At 36.8% G+C, this 22,761-nt stretch overlaps 1 protein-coding gene across 9 annotated transcripts; it reads left to right on the plus strand.

Annotated features, from left to right (window-relative positions):
• Positions 1-4: 4 nt before the first annotated feature.
• Positions 5-22,748, plus strand: OSGEPL1 (O-sialoglycoprotein endopeptidase like 1). Of its 9 annotated transcripts, none has more exons than XM_058188771.1 (9): positions 5-3,306; positions 7,614-7,676; positions 8,609-8,856; positions 13,307-13,694; positions 16,314-16,518; positions 16,614-16,762; positions 18,567-18,697; positions 20,060-20,131; positions 21,086-22,741. In XM_058188771.1, the coding sequence occupies exons 2-9, from the start codon at positions 7,662-7,664 to the stop codon at positions 21,162-21,164; spliced, it is 1,287 nt and encodes a 428-aa protein (XP_058044754.1). In that variant the 5' UTR covers positions 5-3,306; positions 7,614-7,661; the 3' UTR covers positions 21,165-22,741. The 9 variants fall into 9 exon arrangements, with proteins under 9 accessions (XP_058044754.1, XP_058044792.1, XP_058044765.1 ...); XM_058188809.1 differs by having other exon boundaries at positions 5-3,301; XM_058188782.1 differs by having other exon boundaries at positions 3,287-3,306; positions 6,979-7,676.
• Positions 22,749-22,761: the final 13 nt, after the last annotated feature.

The following is a 22,761-nucleotide window of genomic DNA, read 5'->3' on the forward strand; positions in this document are numbered from 1 at the left end:
TTTTCAATAGTTACAAAAGACATTGATGTGGTAGGTTACACCCCCCCCCCCCGTCTACGGTAGTACCTGATTTTTATGTTTTACTCCAATTAAAATAATTTGTCCTGAAAAAAATTGACTTTATTTTAAAATCAAACGATGAAATAATCATTTTATTCAATGAGATATTAAAGCAAGTTATACAGCACTTAAGAAATACCTAATGTATCAAATCATGCTTGCCTCTTATGGGAGTTATGTATCTGAAATGCAGTTCCTTGCCGCCCATTTACTTCTGTTCCAAGCTCTGAATAATGAAATATTTCCTCAGTAAAAACTGAATTCTGCTAACTCAAATTTAGCATTTATTGGGGTAATTGGATTATTACATAGCTGTATATAATATAACTCTACTGAAGGTCTACTCATTTTTGGATGGCTTGCACTACCAAAGTACTAAAATTATCATGGAATCCATAGCAGAGTGGAAAATACAGTAGTAATTCAGATATTGTTGAAGATGTTCATTAGGACTGCAGTATCTAGTGCAGAGGTGTCAAGCTGGCGGCCCACGGGCCGGATCCATCACATGCAGGCCACACCCATCCCAGTTCCGCGAAAGGTAAAACATTGCAAAACGTGTGACGGCAACGTGAAGGCACAAGTTTGACACCCGTGACTTAGTGCATCCCCTAGTATGTCACACAGGACCTTGTGTTCTCTTTTACCCCATTGATACATCCTACTAATAGAACAATTTTTATCAAGTTTGCTATGAAAATTCTGTACTTTAGGCCAGGAGTCCCCAACTTCTGTATGGGCCGTGGCTTGTTCAGAACCAGACAAGGCAGTGGCAGGCACATGCAGACACATGCAGAAAGCTCCCCTTGCACAAGCGATAGCCACTTGCTCTTGCACACGAACCTCCTCGTGTGCATGGCGGCCCTCTTGCACTTGAGTGCAAAGTTCCCTTCATTCATGTGTCCACCACTCACACAAATGGAGCTGCGCATGCTTGTGTGCATCTACGTGCCATTCACAAAGCGCTCCCCCCCCCCACCGAGCAGCCAAGCTAGAAAGGTTAGGGAACACTGCTTTAGGCCATTCTTTTCCTTATAACTGAAACATGTCCAGGCTCATAGCTCTTAACTTAGTAATAACATGATAAATTATATAATATTTAGATGTTTTAATAAAGAATAATCCAAGTCCTTTCTTGGATTAAAGGAATCATTGTTTTGAATAATTTTTCAAAGGACTCTTTTTCTAGTTAACTTCTTAGTAATTCCACAGATAAATTTGCTTCAAGGTCCAGTGGACGGCTAAATGAAAATAAATATTGTAAAAAGAGCCAATCCTGATAGGTATGAAATTTCAGGTATGAAATTTCTAGATAGATATTATTATTCAGAAGTGGTTTCACAACAAGAATACAAGTGGTTCTTGACTTACAACTATTCATTTAGTGACCATATGGACCTACAGTGGCATTGAAAAGGTGTCTTGTGACTGGTTCTTGCACTTAGAACTGTCAGTGTCCCCACGGTCATGTAATCAAAATTCAAGTACTTGGCTACCAACATATTTATCACGGTTGCAATATCTTGGTGTAATGTGATCATAATTTCTGATGAGTGCTTCTGACGAGCCATGTCTAGTATAAGGGATGCCAGATTTGCTTAACTGCAGCAAAAAAGTCATAAAATTGAGTGTGGAATTACTTAATATCTGCATCACTTAGTGACAGAAGTTCCAGTTAATTATGACCGTAAGTTGAGGGCCATCTGTATAATCGCAATCAATTATATCTGCAGCAGAAAAACCAATTTGGACATCAGATTTTAGCGAAAGTGTGGACAAAAAAGGACAAGAGTTCTAACATTCTGTTTCATGTATAGTTGGCAGACATCAGTGGAATTAAATTGTAATATTTTGAATAAAACATGAATGGATTTCTAATGATTGCATTTGGTTAATAAAAAGCAATTAACAATACAGGTCATCAACTTAAAACTGGTCATTTAGCTTCATTTAGTGATTGAAGTTATGGATTTAGCTTGGAATATTGCAGGCACCATCAAAAATATTTTGATTATCTATGGCAATTTGATATTCTTTTCCTCCAGGAAACTTTTGCTTTTCCACATTTAAAAAACTATGCTCAGATCGCACCACTTGGGGTGCATTGTAGTTTTGATCTTTACTTGTCCAGATAAATACCTTGTAGCAGCAATAACAATTGGTGTGAATTAATTGCTAGGATGGGATCAAATGAACAAGTATTATTTTGTCAATTCAAGACTTTCTACAAGGAGAATGTCATAGAGGAACCTTTGTATATAAGGTTTCAAAATCTAACTGGGTTAGATGCTAGATGTTATCATAGGAGTGCTCATTTGGAGCACATAATGGTTCTGTGGAAAGAAACCACAGGGCAGCTTTACATTTTATAACCCTTACCTCTATCAACCCAGCTAGTTTTTACTTATTAAGCACCAGTTTATTATAATATGAAAGTGCTGGAGATTCTAATCAGTTTGGATAATACAATGCACCATAAACCAATCAACCTCATTTTGCCCTACCCTAGCATGTTACAGAAACTCAGCACGCGTAATGACTTAGGGTAAATTAAATTAAATCAAATCACATAAATTAAAAAAAGGTCAATTGAATAAAACGTGAATCTGTAAGGCACTGGCCCACATATGAAAGGAGCTATAGAACACACTCGGATGCTGCATATACACCAACACAGCTGGCCCTTATTGAAAACATTACAAACAGCAGATCAACCGAGTGGAAGCGGAAATCGAAGTTATCGCATCCACAACAAATCTGCTTTGTGTGTCTTGGCTCCCCGGCTCCCCTTGCATGTGTTTTTTTACACATGCAAGCGTCGGCTACAATTATGCATCGAAAATGACTACGCGTGGCTTTTTTGTTGTGGCTTCGTTCATGGTTAATTTTACTACGCCCTCTCCCTTCTTCAAAGCAAGCGTCCTATGAAACGCAAGCATAAAGTGCGCTCCGTTCACTTCCGCGTCCACCAAACCGGAAATGTAGGGTGTTTGCCACGCTTAATCACCCTCTTTATCCTTGCCATCTCTTCTGAAGCTAAGAGGTTCGGTTTTGTTTGTTTTTTTCGTTTCCTCCGGCGGGTCGTTCCATAGCGTGCTTGTAATTCAATTGGCCATCGTCCCTCACGTGACCATCGCTTTTCCGAGGCTCGGCCCATCTCCCAGTCTGCACATCGCCGGGGCCGAAGTGGGGGGGGAAAAATTCTTCCGTGGAGGCTGTACAATGGGCGGGTGCCCCAAGGGTGAGGTAATATGCGGAGTGGGGTGGGGGCGGAGGAGGGCGTTCGGCCGACAAACAGAGCAAATGCTTTTTAATATTAGGGATGCCGCTCTTGCTAATGTAAGCTTATTCCGTAGAAGTCCTGCGGAAAGAAATAAGTTAAACTGAATGTAGGTTGAAATCCAGAAACCACGCGCTGGAGAATCTGCATTGCACTCTAGCACAGGGGTCTCCAACCTTGGCAACTTTAAGCCTGGAGGACTTCAACTCCCAGAATTCCCCAGCCAGCTTTGCTGGCTGGGGATTCTGGGAGTTGAAGTCCACCAGGCTTAAAGTTGCCAAGGTTGGGGACCCCTGCTCTAGCATGTGCTTCCTATCCTGGTGTGATAAAACCTGCCTTATTTATTTTAATAGGATGCAAGATAATTCCATCTCAGATGTGCCTTGGGGAGGGAAAGGCGTTTCCGAGGCAGCGTGCTTTCCGCGCTTCTTAAATAACAGCTGCTTGAGGGCATTCTCTCTTATCCAGTCTCCTGCTAGTTTCATGTACTGCTTCCCACATAAATGTATCTTGAAATGTACAACGCAAACGGTAAAAAACAATAAATAAATTAGAAATTGTATATACAAGAGAAAAGGGAAACAAAAGCAGAAACAAAAAAAATTAAGATATTTGTACAAAAAGAACTGAGTGAAGGAAAAAATATTCAATATTCGATATCTGAAAGATTGTTAACAGGAATAGAATAGAATAGAATTTTTTTATTGGCCAAGTGTGATTGGACACACAAGGAATTTGTCTTGGTGCATACGCTATCAGTGTACATAAAAGAAAATATACCTTCATCAAGGTACAACACTTACAACACTTAATGATGCTCATAGGGTACAAATAAGCAATCAGGAAACAATATCAATATAAATCATAAGGATTACCAGCAACAAAGTTCCTTATCCGTTTCTGAGATTTGCTGTATAGAGGTTGCCCATGAGAAGATCTTATGAGTCATTAGATCAGGCCTTTGAAATGACAATTTTTATTTCATTATGGACTAGTGCACCCCCTGTTGAAGAAGAAAGTATAATTTACGGCTCTACGTTTTTGCCTGAATTAATATCATTTCGTGACTGAAAGTAATGTCATTTCTTCATCAGTAATCCTTAACTGTGCTGTAGCCATCACCCAAAAGTCACCATGCCCTGTAGAATAACAAGACCAGGCTTTATCATGTTACAATGAATGGGCAACACAGCAGCTCTATTCTGTCTTCTAAGGTTAGGGTTCTTCTAGCTTCACTGCAATCTATTGAACAGAGGTGGATATTTTGCAGAGCACATCAAGTGTCCCTTTTCAAAGCACAGAGGCAGCCATATCCTCTAGACAGCTCACTGCTTTCCCAGGTGTGCATGTGCAGAACAAACAAGATTTCCACTGGGACTATTAGTAAAGTGAAATGGTCATACATGTGTATGTACCAGGTGATTGCCAGGGAAAGTCTTAGAAAGAATAGAGCTAGAAGGAACCTTGGAGGTTTTCTTTATAACAACGTTTCCAGAGAATGCAGCAACCTCAGCACTTGAAGAAAGATTTTTCATTCTTATCAAAGGAGCATGATGGCTCATTTGCTGGTTTGACAAGCAGCAAACCTGTGTTCGAGGTCCAAGTGCTGCCATAGGGTGGGGTGAGCTTCCATTTTTTGCTCCAGTTGCTGCTGGGGACATGAAAGGCACTACCAATTAGGCGTCCTCCAGACAATGGTGGCATCACTGGTTAATTCAACCTGGAAGTGCCTCGGTGCTTCTGAAACAAGATGAGATTCTTATCAACACACTTCTCAGTGAGTTGCTATCAATAGTCATCAGGGGGAATAGTTTTATTAATCTTTAGTAATAAGAGTATATACAAGGCTAACAATTTTATTATCCCATAGGTTTTTTAGCAGAATGTGAACTGAGATCCACAAATACATACGGATTAATTTGTCTTTAAGACAGACTTAAACTTAGAATAACTTTGTCACTTTGAATGTATACTAATCGGCATACATTAAAATGAAATTTCATTGCATACAGCTCTTAAAGGGTCTCCACCTCCAATATACACTACATAAACATGACAGAATAAACAAACAAACAAATAAATACAAAATTATGCATATACCCACATATATGACATGGAGAAACAACACAGTTAAGATGCCATAAGAATGAGATTTCTTATAGCAATAGGACTTACATTATACACTTCTCCACAGTGCTTTTACAGCATTCTCTTGAGCGGTTTACAATGTCAACATATTGCCACCACACGCACGCACAATCTGGGTCCTTATTTTACTGACTTTGGAAGGATGGAAGGCTGAGTTGACTTCGAGCCCCATGAGGATCAAACTCCAGACTGGACAAAATTTTCCTGCAATAGTGCATTCTAACCACTCGTAACCAGGGTTCCTTTTTAAGTTACATTCTGCTACAATTCTTGTATGATTTACTATTCTCTTCTGTAAATGAGAAAATGAATTATTTGTTTAAATGTACCTGTATGGAAAAAAATGAGTTCTTTTATAATGTTTCTTTGGGCATAAGAAACTGTGAAGCATTGTTTAGTAGGCTTATATATTATGTATTATCAGTCTATTTTTTCCCCTTTTTTTCTGCAAACTTGTGATTATTTTTCAGGCTTGCAAGGACAAATTGATAAATGCTTTTAAGAAACTGCTTGCTCAGTATTGCAGAGGGAAAGTAGCATTATGTTTTCTTAGAATGTAGATAAAATTAAAAAACACACGGAACTGGTTTGTTTTTCTCCCTTCTTCCACATCCTACTTTTTGCTCCACATACCATATTTAGAGTAAACAGTATGATTCACAGAAAATAACTCTTTGAAGTTCATTTGTCACTTGAAAAAATACAATTGAAAAAGGACGATTAACAATATATATTTTAAAAATTGCATTTGTTGAATACATTATCATAATCTTTTTTTCCTCTTGGTCTTGTAGCCTTTTGTTTACATATATCTCAGTTCTTAAGCTATAAATTAAACCTTGATTTGCTAGCACACTTACCTCTGGTTATCATCCTGTTCCTGTGCAGAATAATCTTGAAAAATATCAAAACTGATTTTCATACAGATTGTCATTGATTGTCCAATTCATTTGGAGGATATTAGGTTAAAGAAGGTTCTGTTGGAAAATGATGTTATTATATAGATAATAGTGTACACCAGGGGTGGCAAACTCGCAGCCCACTGCCTGGATATGTCACGCGCTGAAAGTCGCAATACATCATGTGACGACAATGTGACGACATGCGTTTGACACCCCTGGTGTACACAAATGGTAATTCAATGATTTTTAAAAGAAAAAATATATGGACATTAAAACAATTTAATGATGAGATTATGATCTAATTACCTTGTTTAAAACTAGTGATGATAGGAATCCTATGCAAAGATTGCTCAGAGTCTGCTCATACTCATTAAAACAATTGTATTCATGCCACGAAGAAACAGATGCAATTATTTCTAGCATGGATAATTTCTGTAGGAAAATTCTAATACTGTGTTTACAAATACTAATCTTGTAGTTTTTATGTTCACCGTAATTAAAACCTGACTTTAATGGGAAATAGTTGTACAAAAACAATATCGATTTAACAAATTATAAATATGTTATTTCTAATAAATTAAAATTGAGGCGCCCTTTCTGAAGAATCTTCTTGGATGAGAAGCGAAATGTCTTCAAGCAAAACAAAGAAAATCCAGTTGCCTTTTGAAAAGGCATCAAAAAGGACAACCGTGACTTGGCTGGATGACTGAGAACCTCCATAGACATATGAATTGGATAGTGCTTGATGTATACATATGCACCAATTATGTATACATATGCAACCTATTGTGGATATCAAGGTGGGGGAGGCTGTATGACTTTTTTTAAAAGCAATCTTTTGGGACCATTGAATGTCAAAAGCATATATTGAGACTGTTAAATGGGTGTCAATTTCAAATACAGAATCGGCACAGTTCAGTTTCTGGTGCTGAAATCCCCCCTTGTTGAATTTGCAATGTGTCAAAATCCAATTCTGTAGGCATAATTTTTACATGACCATCTTTAAGCATAAAGATAAGCTATACAATAATTCAGTAATAGTGTCTTGGAAGTCACTATTGATTATAACTGAACCCAAATTACCTGCAGTTGTCTTTGGATTTGCAGTCACAGTTGCAAACATGAGAAATCTGGAATTAAAATATTTAATTCATTTTTCTAGGAAAGCACATGAGAAATACTATTTTATGTAGGTTTCTTATTTCAAATTTTGTCTCTCTTAGAAGACCCTGAAATGCAAAATGTGAATTCAGAAAGCCTGTTCTAAAACCATGGCTTTGGCACAGGTAAAATCACTGTATATTTAGTATTTTCAGTTAATTTTAAATGTTTACCTTATTCACCTAATCCCAATGCTTAGTTTTTACATCTAAATAGAAATATTTTCCATACGGATGACAGGTTTTATAGACTGCACTTCATGCAGGGCAGCCAACCCATTTCTAAAAATTTTTTACAGAATTCATTCCAAATGTAAGGTTGACAAAATGGGCAAAGTTTGTATGGATCTTTTGTTGTATTATTTGTTGCTGCAACAGTAAGGGCCAAAAATATTCAACTCAATTCTTTGCAACACTAGCAATAGCAACAAATGTATTTACTAGGAGGAAGAATTATATTCCATTAACAGATTAGTACACTCCTGAGTGCAAGGAAATGACAGGAAAACGTTCCACAATTTTGAAGGAAGATATCTTGACTTCTCTTTAATGACTGGACTACAGGTAGTTTTCGACTTACAACCATAATTGAGCCCAACATTTATGTTGCTAAGCAAGCTAATTAAGTGAGTTTTGACCTATTTTACAACATTTTTGTCACGGCTGTTAAGCAAATCACTGCAGTTGTTAAATGAATCCGGCTTCCCTCATTGACTTTGCTTGTCAGAGCTGTCTTGGAAGGTTCCACATGTATCTTAGTTCTAAGTTCACTTTAGCATGCTATGTGAGTGCACCTGTTGTGGTATATCAGTCATAGCTTCCCTCTAAACCAGGGGTCTCCAACCTTGGCAACTTTAAGGCTTGTGGACTTTGCTGGCTGAGGAATTCTGGGAGTTGAAGTCCACAAGCCTTAAAGTTGCCAAGGTTGGAGACCCCTGCTCTAAACCAAAAACAAAAGAACGACTTCATTATTTCATCAGCATGAAACACACCTCAGTTTAAAATGTGTAAGAAGCAGATTTTTAGTAGATATTGTTCTAAATTTCATTTCTATATAGTTTCTTTCTAGGGGTCCTTATTTTCTGAAATCTTTAACAGTGACCAGTTTGGGAAGAATGTTGAAGACTCCTGTATGTTCTTGGAATAATTATTTAAGAAAGGTCTCTGTTCACGGTGGCAAATCCATTTCTACTAAAATAGTTCTGGGAATAGAAACCAGCTGTGATGATACAGGAGCTGCTGTGGTGGATGAAACTGGTAGCATTTTAGGAGAAGCATTACATTCTCAAACTGATGTTCATTTAAAGTAAGTAATTCTTTTCTATGTATTTTTTATTGTTTTTATATCACAAATTCTATTTCTAAGTTGAACAGTGTGTTTTCTAGGTAACAAACATGTTAAAATTTAAACATCCTCATAATCATAAGGGTCATATCAACATACAAACATAGTAATTACTATCAATCATTTCATTTCATTTCATTTCTTAAATTTCTATACCATTCTATATCATTGTTATACAATATACTATCTTCCATATTAACGTCAACTATATAAGCATCAAAATGTTTACTATTTTTTTTCTTTTTTATATAATCCATATTTCATATAAAACCATCCATCTGATCTCTGTATCTATCGACTAACCATTTATAAAAAAGTTCCCTTGTCATAAAATATTCAGAATCCTCTTTTTCTTTAATTTTTAACGTTAACCTGTCTATTTCTGCACATTCCATTATCTTTTTGATTACATTCTCATCGGTGGGGGTTTGTTCATTTTTCCAATATTGTGTTTATACAATCCTGGCTGCTGTTAAAATATGTAAAATTAAATACGTATTCCCTTATTATACTTTTCTCGTCACATGCTCAGCAGGAATATCTAAGGTTTCAAGTCTGTCTATTGTTTTGTCATAGCTTCTAGCCATACTTTTTTGCTTTGGAACATGTCTACCACATACGAACCTGGTATTTTAGTTACATTTCCAACATTTGACAGATTTATCTTTGTACATATTCACTATTCTTGCAGGTGACAAGTGCCATCTGTAAAACATTTTAGAGATTTTCTTTATACACTGTTGACATTATAAACTTCTAATTTCTGTTCCATAATTTCTGCCATTTGTCTAATTTGATTGTATAGCCAAAATTCTTAGCCTAAATTATCATCGTTTCTTTTATTTGTTCATCCTCCAATTTAATGATTACTAAATAATTGTATATCCTTTTAATTAATTTTTCATCTGCTCCCATTAGCATCTGATCTAGCTCTATTGGTTCTTTATAAAACCCATACGTCTTCCTGTCTTTTTCGTATCTGGATTGTATCTGTAATTGTGGCCACCTTGATAAGTCAATCCCTGATCTGTTTAGTTTTTGTTTAGTTTTTAGGTCTCCCCTTTCATTTAGTATGTCCTTATATCTTATAATTTTTTACATATTTATGACATTTGGGTGTATCACCGTCTCCATTGTAGATAGCCAAATTGACATTATCCAATAATGTTGCTCTTTGATTTTGTTCCATATTAGCAGTAATGCCTTCCTAATGTATTGTCTCTGGAAGGCATGCCATCCCACTTGCAAATAATGACCATCCAGTGGTTAGTAATCTTGTATTCCTCAAATTAATCCACTCCTTCACCCATGTAAGTGCCGATGCTTGGTAGTATAGCTCCCAATCCGGAAGGCTAAAACCTCCTGTACTCTTAACATCTTGTAGCATTTTTAATTTTATTCTCACTTTTTTACCTTGCCATACAAATTTTAATATCATCTTATTTAATTCTGCGGAATATTGTTTCCCCAGCTTTATTGGGATTGTCTGAAACAGGTATAATAATCTCAACAGGATATTCATCTTAATTGTAGCTATTCTATCCAGTAGGGACAATTGTAAGTTTTTCCAGTTTTCCAAGTCCATTCTAATTTGTACTTTCAATTTATCGTAGTTATCTTTTTTAAGAGATACACATTTTTGCAATTAATTTAGGTCCTGTTTCCTGTGGTTCTTCTAGAATAAATACCAAGACATCAGCGAATGCCTGTAACTTATACTCCTCCTTCTTTATTCTCATGCCTTTTATTTCACTATCTTGTCTAAAGTTTCTAGCTAACACCTCTAAGGTTAATATAAATAATGGGGATAGAGGGCAGCCTTGCCTTGTACCGTTCGTTATACTAAAGTTCTCAGTCATGTCACAGTTTATAATCACTCTTGCTGTTTGTTTATGGTATAGTGTCTTAATCATACTAATGAATGTTTCTCCGAATACCATCTGTTTTAATTGTAAGAACATAAACTGCCAACTCAAATGATCAAAAGCTTTCTGTGCATCAAGAAAAATAAATGCCATCTGCTTTCCGGGGTGTGTCTTGTAATCCAATGTGTTTGGGATCATCTGCATATTATTTTTACTTTGCCTCTTGGGTAAGTAATTCTTATTATGGGTGAAAATATGTTTCAGTTGCTACAATTTGCCTAGCTGTGTTGCTATTTGTGTGTGTGTGTGTGTGTGTGTAGAGTGTATAAATATTGCCATTTTTATGTATTCTTTGCATTTCTTCTATGTTTTAGAAATCTGATCTTTCTTTGCTTTAAACTTAGGGCTTTGAGCTAGGAATGATGCCAGTTTGAATCACTGAAACACTAAAGGCATCCAGACAAAACATTTTATTACAATTTAATAAAAAAACTATAAAATTTTATTTTATGTTGCTAAAAATTGATTTTTAGAAAAGGAACATAACATGCTTGTAGAGTCCTCTTTTGCGAGCAAAGAATGAGTATGTTTATAAGGAAGTTAAAATTTACCAATAAATTGAATATGAACTATTTTATATCATGTTTATATCTTCATTCATAGATATCTGGAAAATGGCCTGTAGTTCATATTAGCAAATTATGTTAGGTTGCTGTCACCCTGTTTCTAGTTTTCTATTCAAAATTGGTAGAACAGGCCACATAGGTCTTTCTTGTATGAAGTTTTGCTGATACGTTTTATCTTGCTGATAAAAGTTTTTACTCAGTGGAATTTCTGAACACTCTTGTTGAATTCTTGTCCCCCAAAAGCAGGTAGCAAAACCTCCATGTTATGAGCCTTGATGATGGTTTTGAGGTTTTCAAGCTCAGTGAAAGAACAAGTTTTTGACAAAAGCGTTGCCAAGGAAACTTCTGCTTGAATTGCAAGTTGTGAGTTGCTGAGTTACCAGCTTTCCTGTAAAATAGGAGCCCATGGATCTAGAACAGGGGTGTCAAACTCACATCATCACAGTGGCATCACATGACATCCTGGGACTTTTTCCCCCTTTGCTAAACTGGGCATGGCCAGCATATGATGCATATGACCCATGGGCCGGGAGTTTGACACCCCTGATCTAGAACCACCGTAGGAAGTTGGAAAAATTAGATTTAAATCACAATTTGTTTCTTGCACTTAACTTGCTATTCTTCCTCCAGAATCTTAAGGAGCTTATATGGTATTTTATGAGCAGCTATGTACATTTCTGAATAAATCAGTGATTTTCCTCCCACCCCCAACTTTATTGTCAGAGGAATCCTGCAAGACAGACTTAATTGTAGTCACTGTAATGTGATTAGTGATGTCAAGAGACTGAAAGGGGTCAGTAAAACACGACCATTCTCTAATGGCCGATAATTAATCTCAAGCTTCATTGCTGTTAGGGAAACTATACAAGTAGTCCTCAACTTATGACCACAATTGGGCCCAAAATTTATATTGCTGAGTGAAAAATTTGTTAAGTGGGTTTTGCACCTTTTTATGCTCTTTTTTGCCACATTTGTTAAGTGAATCACTGCAGTTGTTAAATTAATAATACAGTTGTTAAGTGAATCTGGTTTCCCCATTGAGTTTGCTTGTCAGAAGGTTGCAAAAAGGGATAGCATGACCCTGGGACACTGCAACCATCATAAATCTAAGTCAGTTGTCAAGCATCTGAATGTAACTCATGTGACCATGGAGATGCTGCGGCGGTTGTAAGTGTGAAAAATGGTCATTAGTCTCTCTTTTCAGTGCCGTTGTAACTTTGAACAGTCACTAAATGAGCTGCTGTAAGTCGAGGATTACCTTTACTGGCAGGATCTGTGTAAAGATGATATTGCAGAACAATCAGGCAAGACAGGTGGGAAAAAAACGGTGACTGGCAGGACATCAATCCTCCTGTATTATTATTACTAAATTATTAGATATATATATCAAACATGCTGATGTAATTACAATATTATTACATATAAATTCTTATCAGTAATACGTTGAGATGATATATGTTGACGTTATAAAATTATTACAATCAGGCTTATATGTTATAAAATTATTACATAATTTATTATGTATTAATTATAATAATTATTATATTTATTTATTTATTATTTATTTATTTATTCGTATTTTTATACCGCCCTATCTCCCTAAGGACTCAGGGCGGTGTACAGCCATATAAAAACACACAAATGTACAGAATAAAAACATTCAACTAAAAAACTTATTATAAAGGCCAAATATTTAAAATAAGATATAAATAGTAAAATCCAATTTAAAACCCAAGCTAAAATTTAGTCATTTAAAAATTTAAAACCCTAGTCCAGTCCTGCGCAAATAAATAGATGTGTCTTAAGCTCGCGGCGGAAGGTCCGAAGGTCATAATTATGTAATATTTATAATAATCATTATTAAGATGTTATAAAATTATTACAATCAGATTTCACGTGCAGATGTGTATTTCTAATTAGAACAGGTGGCATTATTCCTCCAGTAGCGCAGCAGCTTCACCAAGAAAATATTGCAAGGATAGTACAACATGCAGTCTCAGCCAGTGGCGTCAGCATGGAGGATATCTCGGCTGTTGCAACAACTGTGATGCCAGGACTTGCGTTAAGCCTTGGAATTGGATTGAAATATAGTTTAGAACTGGTGAAGAAGCATCGGAAACCTTTTATCCCTATCCATCATATGGAAGCACATGCGCTCACCGTCCGACTGACAGACCTTGTCCCATTTCCTTTTCTTGTCCTGTTAGTCTCCGGAGGTCATTGTATACTGGCGGTAGCACAAGGAGTTTCTGATTTTCTTCTCCTTGGACAAACAAAGGACATCGCACCAGGGGACATGCTTGACAAGGTGATTCATTTTAATATAGATTATTGACATATAAATATTTTTAAGCCAGGATCCTTTGAGTAATACACTGAGGCACCGTCCAAAAGTTGAGTAGGGCTGGTATACAAACTTAATGTTTGAAGAGACAAAATTACTCTTTGTGTTCTCAATAATTTCTCACTTTTATAAGATTAAACGTTATATTTTGGTGGCAGCTTCTAGGGGTTTTCACATTTGGGGCTCCTCTGTGTATGCATTGTTTAAAGCAAGTGTAGATTGCCCTTGGTTGCCTGTATTTCCCCAGCATCTCATTTCCACTCACTGATTTCTATTTCACCCTTTAAAAAAGCCCCAGTTGAGTTCTGAAAGGAATTGATTTTGTTCCATTTTCTCATTAAACCTCTCCACCTCTTAAAATATCCAGAAAACAGGCCAAAAAGCTTCATTTACTCTGGAAATGGCAGGGTAACATAAACCAAACTGCCTGCAACACCCATGTAACACAAAGGCAAAATGCAGCCCCCAGGCTTCATTCCATCAGCGGCCTGAGTGATAAAATTTTAATTGCGGCCAAATTGAATAAGTTTTTTAGTGGTATTTTAATAGTATTTATTTTGTAATAGGAATGTTTATTTTATCTGGCTGTAAACCGCCCTGAGTCCTTCGGGAGAAGGGCGGTATAAAAATTTAAATAATAAATAAATAAATAAATAAAATAAATAAAATTGACATAAAACTCACTCCCCATAATATCAGTAATGAAAGCTAGGAATAGGAGTCATTTCAGTCACATATTCTCATTTACCTGAAAAAGTATGTTCATTGCATACTGTTGTGGTCTGCCAGCAGCCTGCGGAGCTGGCAGTGGAGTCAGACAGCGATGAGGCTGAGAAAGAACATGGGCCAGTCCTGCAGGCTGAGGAAGGTACGGATGAGGGCTCTGCATCGGAGGCGGCAGGGGTGGTGGTGGCAGGGCCATCAGGGAGTGAGGTGCAGACTTCAGAGCCTCCAGAGGCTGGCAGTAGTGAGGCAGAGGAACAGGAGGAACCTGTTCCTGATGCACGCATGAGAAGAGCTGTCAAAAGGTAAAAGCAGCTCAAGCAAAGAGGACAACTCGGGAATAGGGCCAAGAGATGATTGGCCCCTCCCATAAGGCTTAAAAGACCAGCAACGGTATTTGGGCTCTTTGCCGGAAAACAACATTGATAGCTTTGTCTTGTTGCATTTGTTTTGTATCGGTGTCTTTTGAACTTTTGCCAAGAAAGGCCTTTGGCAGTTTGCTTAATTGAACCAAGGTTGGTGATAGGACTGAGGAATTGTGTTGGGAGGAATTTGCTTTAATTTATTTATTTATTATTTATTTATTTATTTGATTTGATTTTTATACCGCCCTTCTCCCGAAGGACTCAGGGCGGTGTACAGGCATAATAAAACCGACAATACAATATACAAGTTTAAAATACGATTTAAAAAACTTATTTAAATTAGCCCAGTGATTAAAATTTACCATACTAAAAAACCCCGTTTAAAATTAATAAATTTAAGATTAAAATCCCAATTTAAGCCAGCCCCGCGCGGATAAAAAGGTGAGTCTTGAGTTCGCGACGAAATGTCCGAAGGTCAGGTATTTGGCGTAAACCCGGGGGAAGCTCGTTCCAGAGTGTGGGAGCCCCCACAGAGAAGGCCCTTCCCCTGGGGGCCGCCAGCCGACATTGTTTGGCGGACGGCACCCTGAGAAGTCCCTCTCTATGGGAGCGTACGGGTCGGTGGGAGGCGTGTGGTAACAGCAGGCGGTCCCGTTAGTTGTACTATGCTGAGAATGAATTCATTCTCAGCTGTTCTAATAAAGTTTGTTTGTTTTTACACTGACTGAGTTTCCTACTATCTACTTGGGCCTGGGTCACAACACATACATTACAGGTGGTCCTTGACTTACAACAGTTCACTTAGTGACTATTCAAAGTAATGACACTGAAAAAAGTGACTTTTATGACAGTTTTTCACATGACTGTTGCAGCATCCCCATGGTCATTTGATTAAAATTCAGATGCTTGGCAACTGACTCATATTTATGACGGTTGCAGTGTTCCAGGCTCATGTGATCCCCTTTTGTGACAACCTTATAAGCAAAGTCAGTAGGGAAACCAGATTCACTTAACAACTATGTTATTAACTTAACAACTGCAGTGATTCACTTAATAATCGTGGTAAGAAAAGTTGTAAACAGGCAGATTCACTTAACAAATGTTTCACTTGGCAACAGAAATGTTGGGTTCAATTACGGTCCTAATTCAAGGACTACCTGTACTCAAATTTAAGATATTCCATGGGGTGACATATATATTGTTAGGGGGGAAATTACTTTCTTTAAATAGGAATACAATCTATCCATTTCTTTTTAAAGCATTAATGATTAATTTTATTGACATAAGTCAGCACACTTTATGTATGAAGCTTATTCACTTGTGCTGCATCATGAAAACCCCCATCACTTATTTTGACAAAAAACATGTTGGATAAGCTAATAAGAACAATTACTTTAAAAAATGTTGTAAACTTGAAATGAGATATTTCTTGAATCTGTTGTGAACGGATATTTTTTTTCTTTTCTTTTCGTTTCCTTTTTTTTCTTTTTTTAAGGTAGCTAGAAGTCTTTCTTTACATAACCATCCAGAGTGCTCTGGCATGACTGGCGGGAGAGCAATAGAGACCTTGGCTCAGCAGGGTAACATTCTGCGATACAAATTCACAATCCCCATGCAGCGATACCGTGATTGCGCCTTCTCTTTTGCTGGTCTGCAAAGCGAAATCACTAGAAAGATTTCGAAAGAAGAAAAAGCAGAAGGTAATTTGTCCAAAGAGTCACAAACTGTAATGGGTGTGTTTTGCTGCATGTCTGCTTTGGGAAAAAAAAATTCTATCTGATGGTCATTCCTGCAGGCCTTCAGGAAGGACAACATCTCTCCTGTATTCCAGACCTTGCTGCGGCAGCCCTGTATACAATGACTGTTCACATTGCTGAACGAACCCATCGGGCTATTCTCTTCTGCAAAGAGAAAGGAATCATACCACCAGGAAAGGAAACTTTGGTAAGTTCTGTGTGAAGGTTACACCTTTCATTATCTCAGATTCCAAGACTGACTGCTGCTTGATTGTGGAAATAGTGAACTGGCTAAGGGACAGACTCCAAGTCAGATAAGGCCATGAAGGAAGTAAAATATTCCAGAACTGAACTCTGCTTACAATTAGGAGAAATTAGCTCGAAGAGAGGCTGCCTCCCTGTTTGGCTGCCAGATATTCCTTAATTGCACCCTGAGCATTATAGGCTTGTTTTCACTGCTCTGCATCCCTTGTCCACAAGCATTTATTGCCTGCACAGGAATATTGATTGACAATTTTCATTCGTATTTTAGGTTCATTTTGGAATCAAGTATCTTTAAAAAAAACCTCCTAATATAGAAGTTACCAGATTGGTTATGATATTTAAAAAAAAATCTTCCAGAGATTTCGTTTAAGAAATAACTTCTTTTCCACATGTTAAAACAAAATGAGATTAATTCAGATTATCTGTTAGGAAGTTCTTATTTCAGAGGCTTCATTTCTCTTTTGGGGAAAAATTGTTTAATTTAAGCAATAAATCCTAATAAGACATCAGAATTTCATTTTTTAATGTGTGCCATTGTGATCACAGAAAAAAAAGCAACAATAAAGATTATCCTATCCTATCCTATCCTATCCTATCCTATCCTATCCTATCGCAATAGCAATTAGACTTATATACCACTTTACAATGCTTTATAGCCCTCTCCAAGTGGTTTACAGAGTCAGCCTATTGCTCCCAACTATTTGGGTCCTCATTTTTCCCACCTCAGAAGGATGGAAGGCTGAGTCAATCTTGAGCCTGGTGAGATTTGAACTGGCAATTTGCAGGCAGCCGGCAGGCAGTAAAAGTAGCTTACAGTACTGCTCTCTAACCACTGTGCCACTGAATATTTTAATATTCAAAGCCTTTTAAACAGGTCCAGCTATGGCTAGAGCGTCAACCAAAGCATGGAGAATCACTCTTGTTGTTGTATTGATACTTTCAGAGGAGATGTTAATTTAAAGCAAAAGCTCCTCCATTTTTTATCTGCTCCAAGAGGCTAATGTCATTGTGATTTACAGCTATTTGAAGAGACCATCACTGAACCAGGCATTATTGATTTGTGAAGCTTTGGCTGTTTCCATCATCTGGGGTTTGATGAATTAGTACATTTGTCATTATTTAGCTCCAGACTAGTTATTAAAATACAAAAAGTGAAGAGTATTTGGATAAGTATTCCTCCTCAATAAAACATAACCACCTTCTATGGAATCATGTATGTTGACAATAGAATTGTTCTTCATTTAGGAAAAGAATGTCAGACACATCTGTATATTTGAAAGGAAATAAAGAGTTTTTAATTAGAAAAAGAATATTCATGTCTTGATCTCCAAGGAAATTTTATAGGACTTTAATAGGACTGGATTAGAAATAGTAATGTAATCCAAGTGCGAGTAAAGGAGAATAGATCTCTAGACAATCCATGCTTCTAAATAAATGGCTGAAATTTTTACATAATTGCCAAATCTCATAGCAGTTCAGCAAACTTGTCTCTCCAAGAACTTGATCAATCTCATGCGACAGCACTGAATTCTTCAAAAGATGATTTCAGCAATTTAAATGTATATCTGTTGAGTTTCATAAGTATTGTGGCAACTGGGTTACCAAAACTGTAGTAAGGAGGATTTACATTACAGCATAAAAGTTTTATCTTTTTTCTCTATCATATTTAATTCTGAAAGACACGCACTAATAGAATTGTAATATGCATCTGTTAACTATTATGGGGTTTCTTTCAACTTTGTTTTCAGGTAGTTTCAGGAGGTGTTGCAAGTAACCAATATGTCCGTAGATCTCTGCAACTTCTAGCAGATGCTACTAATTTCACATTGGTTTGTCCACCTCCACGGCTTTGCACTGACAATGGTGTTATGATTGCATGGTAAGGAAATATTTTTTTCACTTTTGAAGGAGAAGCATTATTGCAGAATCTTATGATTTATTTTCAAAATATATGTGTAAGTCATAACAAGTTTTATATGGGCAACATCATATACCTTTTGTGTGTATATGTCTTTGGGGTACAGATAGTCTTCGAGATACAGCTGTAATGGAACCTGCTCATTATAGTCACATGTCCTAACAGTCTTCAGATGAAATGTCTCCCCTAACAAACCCTTTCCCCCCCCAATCATTCTTCAATGAATCATTAAACTAACATGTAGGTTGTTAAGTGGAGTGTGGGGTACTTCCTGGTTGGGGATGCAATTGTAGGCCTAGCACAGGCCCAGGCCCACCTGCTCTAGTCCTCCGAAGGCCTCCTACACCCTTGAGATGCCCATGCTTCAGTCTCCCTCTTTGGGTCCTGACAGGTCTTTTCCCACTCCCACCCTTCCACCATCTTAGGCCTGATTCCCACCCTACCGGCCAAACATTTTTCTCCTCACTTACCCTTCACTTACCTTTTGAAGAGTTCCAAGGCCTTCCAGAGTGCTGGAATAACTTCTTTGTGCAGCCACATGGAGTGATTTTGAAAGTGGCCGCCATTTTTTCCCACCCACAAAATGGCAGCCACATTTGGATGGCTGCCACTTGGCTCAGAGACAAACTGCTTCATTTTGCTGCCTTAGCAAGCTCTGGACAGTGCTGCAGAAGCTTTCTGCAGTGGTCAAAATCTTCTGCAGCACTGCAGACCTGTAAAGCACTTTGGAAGCTGCCATTTTGCCACCAGTGGGCAGGGCAAAATGGCAGCCACATTTGGATTGTCCCTGTGCAGGCGGAAGACACATGGCCTGCCCTCCTTCCATAAAACGAGGTCCAGAGAGCATTAGAAGATAGGTGTGGTGCATGATGGGATTGTGGAATTCTTGGATGAGGGAGAGGCAGGTACTGAAGCATCCCTGTGGTGGGTTTTAAGGGCAAATGACTGCAGGGCTGCCGAAACTAAATATTGAGATGCATTTCCTATATGGAATTGTCAAATACCTATAATTCATTATGTACCAAGGCCTCTCTAGCATCATAGTTTTCCAGAAAATGAGTGCTGCCTTTGCCTTTTTTGATAAAAAATGTGAAGAAATCAGAAGTTTATATTGCAAGAAAGATGCCTCAGGTTCCTTCTTATAGTGAAAATAATTAGATTAACAAGAATAATATTTAATGGAAAATAAGACAGTATGGTTGAAGACTCTGCCAATGATTTTTTTTTTGTGGTCAGTGTGATAAATGCTGTGTATTCATTGTAAGATTACAAAGAAATGAAATTATTTTACTTACAGTACTTGCATAAATATTTCCTTCATAGGAATGGAATTGAAAAGCTTTCTGTGGGATTAGATATTTTTTATAATGTAGAACATTTCAGGTATGAACCAAAGTAAGTAGTTAATTATTTCATTGAACTTTTCTTGGTCTGCCTTATTGTCTATATGCTGCTCAAAATTAGAAAAATTGGAGTTTAAAAAAGGTGTTATATATTGCATTCTTTAAAAATGTACCCCCAAATCATTCCCCCTTGGAATCTCGAAGCTATGTTGGAACTCAGCTTCCAGAATTTCTTTAGCCATTGCACATCTACAAAGGATGAGACTGGAGAAAGCTAAGATAATTTTTTTTTCTAACAGAGAAGGCCTGTTCAGGGTTACACATAAATTGCTATCCCTTTCCTTAGTCTAGGTTCTGCTTTAACAGTTTGGTTTGTTTTTCCTTTAGATAGAATGTTCCATATTTGATGCGGAGCATGTAAATGCAGCCTGAAAACTTGTAACATATTAGGAAAACGAATCAAGTTTATTTTTGTGCAGTTATTTTATACGATTAATAATTATTTGGCACAGAATATGTTCTTCCCTTATCAGATTATTAAAGACTTACCCTGTGGTAAAATGGGTGGCTGATAGATTTAATAAATTAATAAATAAATCACATTATTTTCCCCTACATAATGTTCAAAATTATAAAAAATTATTTCTTTTATGAAACTGGTAAAAATAATACAATTATTATTTGAGAAAGAAATGCCTTTATCAAAAGTTGTAATGGTGTTCAGTGGTAAAATAATAGTGCTAGCCCTAGTTGTTATGTTGAATGACAAAAAGCTATTTGCATATATTGTAAACTGAGTTTGTAAATTGTAAAAAGGGATAGGTGTATTTATTGTTTTGAATGTAGTTTATTCAATTATATAAATTACTGATTTTATAGTAATTTTCACTATATGTGGGAGGGTCTTAGAGAAGCCACATATGCATATATTTGTAATATATAATTAATTCTACATTCTTGAATTTGTGTTATATGTTTAATTATAGTGTTTTATCTTATCATTTAGAGCTCCACTTGGAACTGATATCTCAGAACAAGTAAAAGAAGCTTTCATCAAAGTGCCAGCGCTAAATCTAGCAGTGTGATGTGTGGTATTTTTCAATTGTTTGGAAAAAAGTGAATGTGTCATTTTCCAAAATTTTTTAATGGGGACTCCATTTTATTGCTCCCTGGTCATCTGGACCAGTTGTGTGACATTGCCGAGTAATTTAATTATAAGCTGAGGAAAAATTTAAGGTATGAAAATGGAAAAACAGGAGATACATTTTTAGTCACTATAAATGAGGAAGGTGTTTCTCAACATTTTATTGTTTGTAAATCAGGATATATGTTCCATTATCAATCAAGGCTGGCATTTTCTGTGGTTTAATGATAACTATTTGCAGAAATAAAAGGAATGGATGTTACTTACGCATGTTTGGTCCGAATTGAAAATAATACCCTCAAAAAAGAAGAGGGTCGGAGGAGCAAGTGCAGTACCCAGCTTCCCCACTTAAGTACTCTTGGTTTGCAAATTGTAGCTGAAATAAATCTTCAATATTCCACTCTCACCCAATATAAGTGCGCACCTGTCAGTTCTTTACATCTGTTTTTATATATATACGCAAGTGGATATAACTGCCAGAAGCTACTTTCCAGAAAGTGTAGAGGCAGGACAAAAAGAGTCACTGGTTCAATTAGTAACTACTGATTACAGTTGCTTGTAAGGTAAGGTTCTCCCTTTACCAAATGGATTGAGCTCCATCAATATAAATCAACTATTCTTTCTCATGGATGCAAACCATTCCAACATATGGAAATATATAAATGTATGCACAAATATTTCCTTCCTTTCTTCCAGGAAAAACAGCTAAAAGGTAAGAGGAAAAAAGGAAGCAAATAGAATAAAAAGAAGGAATAGCTACAATGGTGAGAAGAGGGAAAATAGATGGAGATGTGAGTACAGGTAATCCTCGATTTACAGCTCTTTATTTAGTGACCAAAGTTACAACTGCACTGAAAAAAGTGGCTTATAACCATTTTTCACATTTATGACTGTTGCGCCACCCTGTGGTCACATGATCAAAACTCGGTAACTGGCATGTATTTATGACAATTTCAGTGCCTTGGACTCATGTGACCATCTTTTACGACCTTTTGACAAACAAAGTCAATGGGGAAGCCAGATTCACTTAGCAACTGTTACTAACTTAACAATGCAGTGATTCACTTAATAACTGTGGCAAGGAAGGTTGTAAAATGGGACAAAACTCAATAATTGCCTTGCCTAGCAACATAAATTCCGGGCTCAATTGTGATCGTAAGTTGAGGACTACCTGTAGCAGAAATAACAGGAGAGTAAAGGAAACAATTACAGTATGTGAGTTAAAAAAAAATCATAGGTAAACAGCACCTAATCTTTGAAGTTAAAAGATTTGCAGCAGTACCTTTACAGCCATTTGCCTCATGCAGAGTGCTTGTTTTCAAGAGCTTATCAGTGAATGTACAGTATTAACATTTCATGTCCCCTTTTTTGCTGCTGTGCTGTATTATTTGAAATAAAGATATCTTTTAATTTACCCTGATTCTTCATATTTGCTTTTCACACATGAAGTCATATCTGATTGCCAGTGTTTTTATTTCTTACTTCTGTATCAATTTCTTGCGGTTGTTTTCTTCCCAATTTGGAATAAATCCATCAAA

Source organism: Ahaetulla prasina, chromosome 1 (genome assembly GCF_028640845.1).
Source record: "Ahaetulla prasina isolate Xishuangbanna chromosome 1, ASM2864084v1, whole genome shotgun sequence".
NCBI lineage: Eukaryota > Metazoa > Chordata > Lepidosauria > Squamata > Colubridae > Ahaetulla > Ahaetulla prasina.

Excerpts from the sequence above, each read along its gene's own strand:
- OSGEPL1 (XM_058188771.1), top strand. Across the intron at positions 16,519-16,613 it reads GAAAGAAGAAAAAGCAGAAG|GCCTTCAGGAAGGACAACAT; the intron begins GTAATTTGTCCA and ends TCATTCCTGCAG. Across the intron at positions 20,132-21,085 it reads CATTTCAGGTATGAACCAAA|AGCTCCACTTGGAACTGATA; the intron begins GTAAGTAGTTAA and ends CTTATCATTTAG.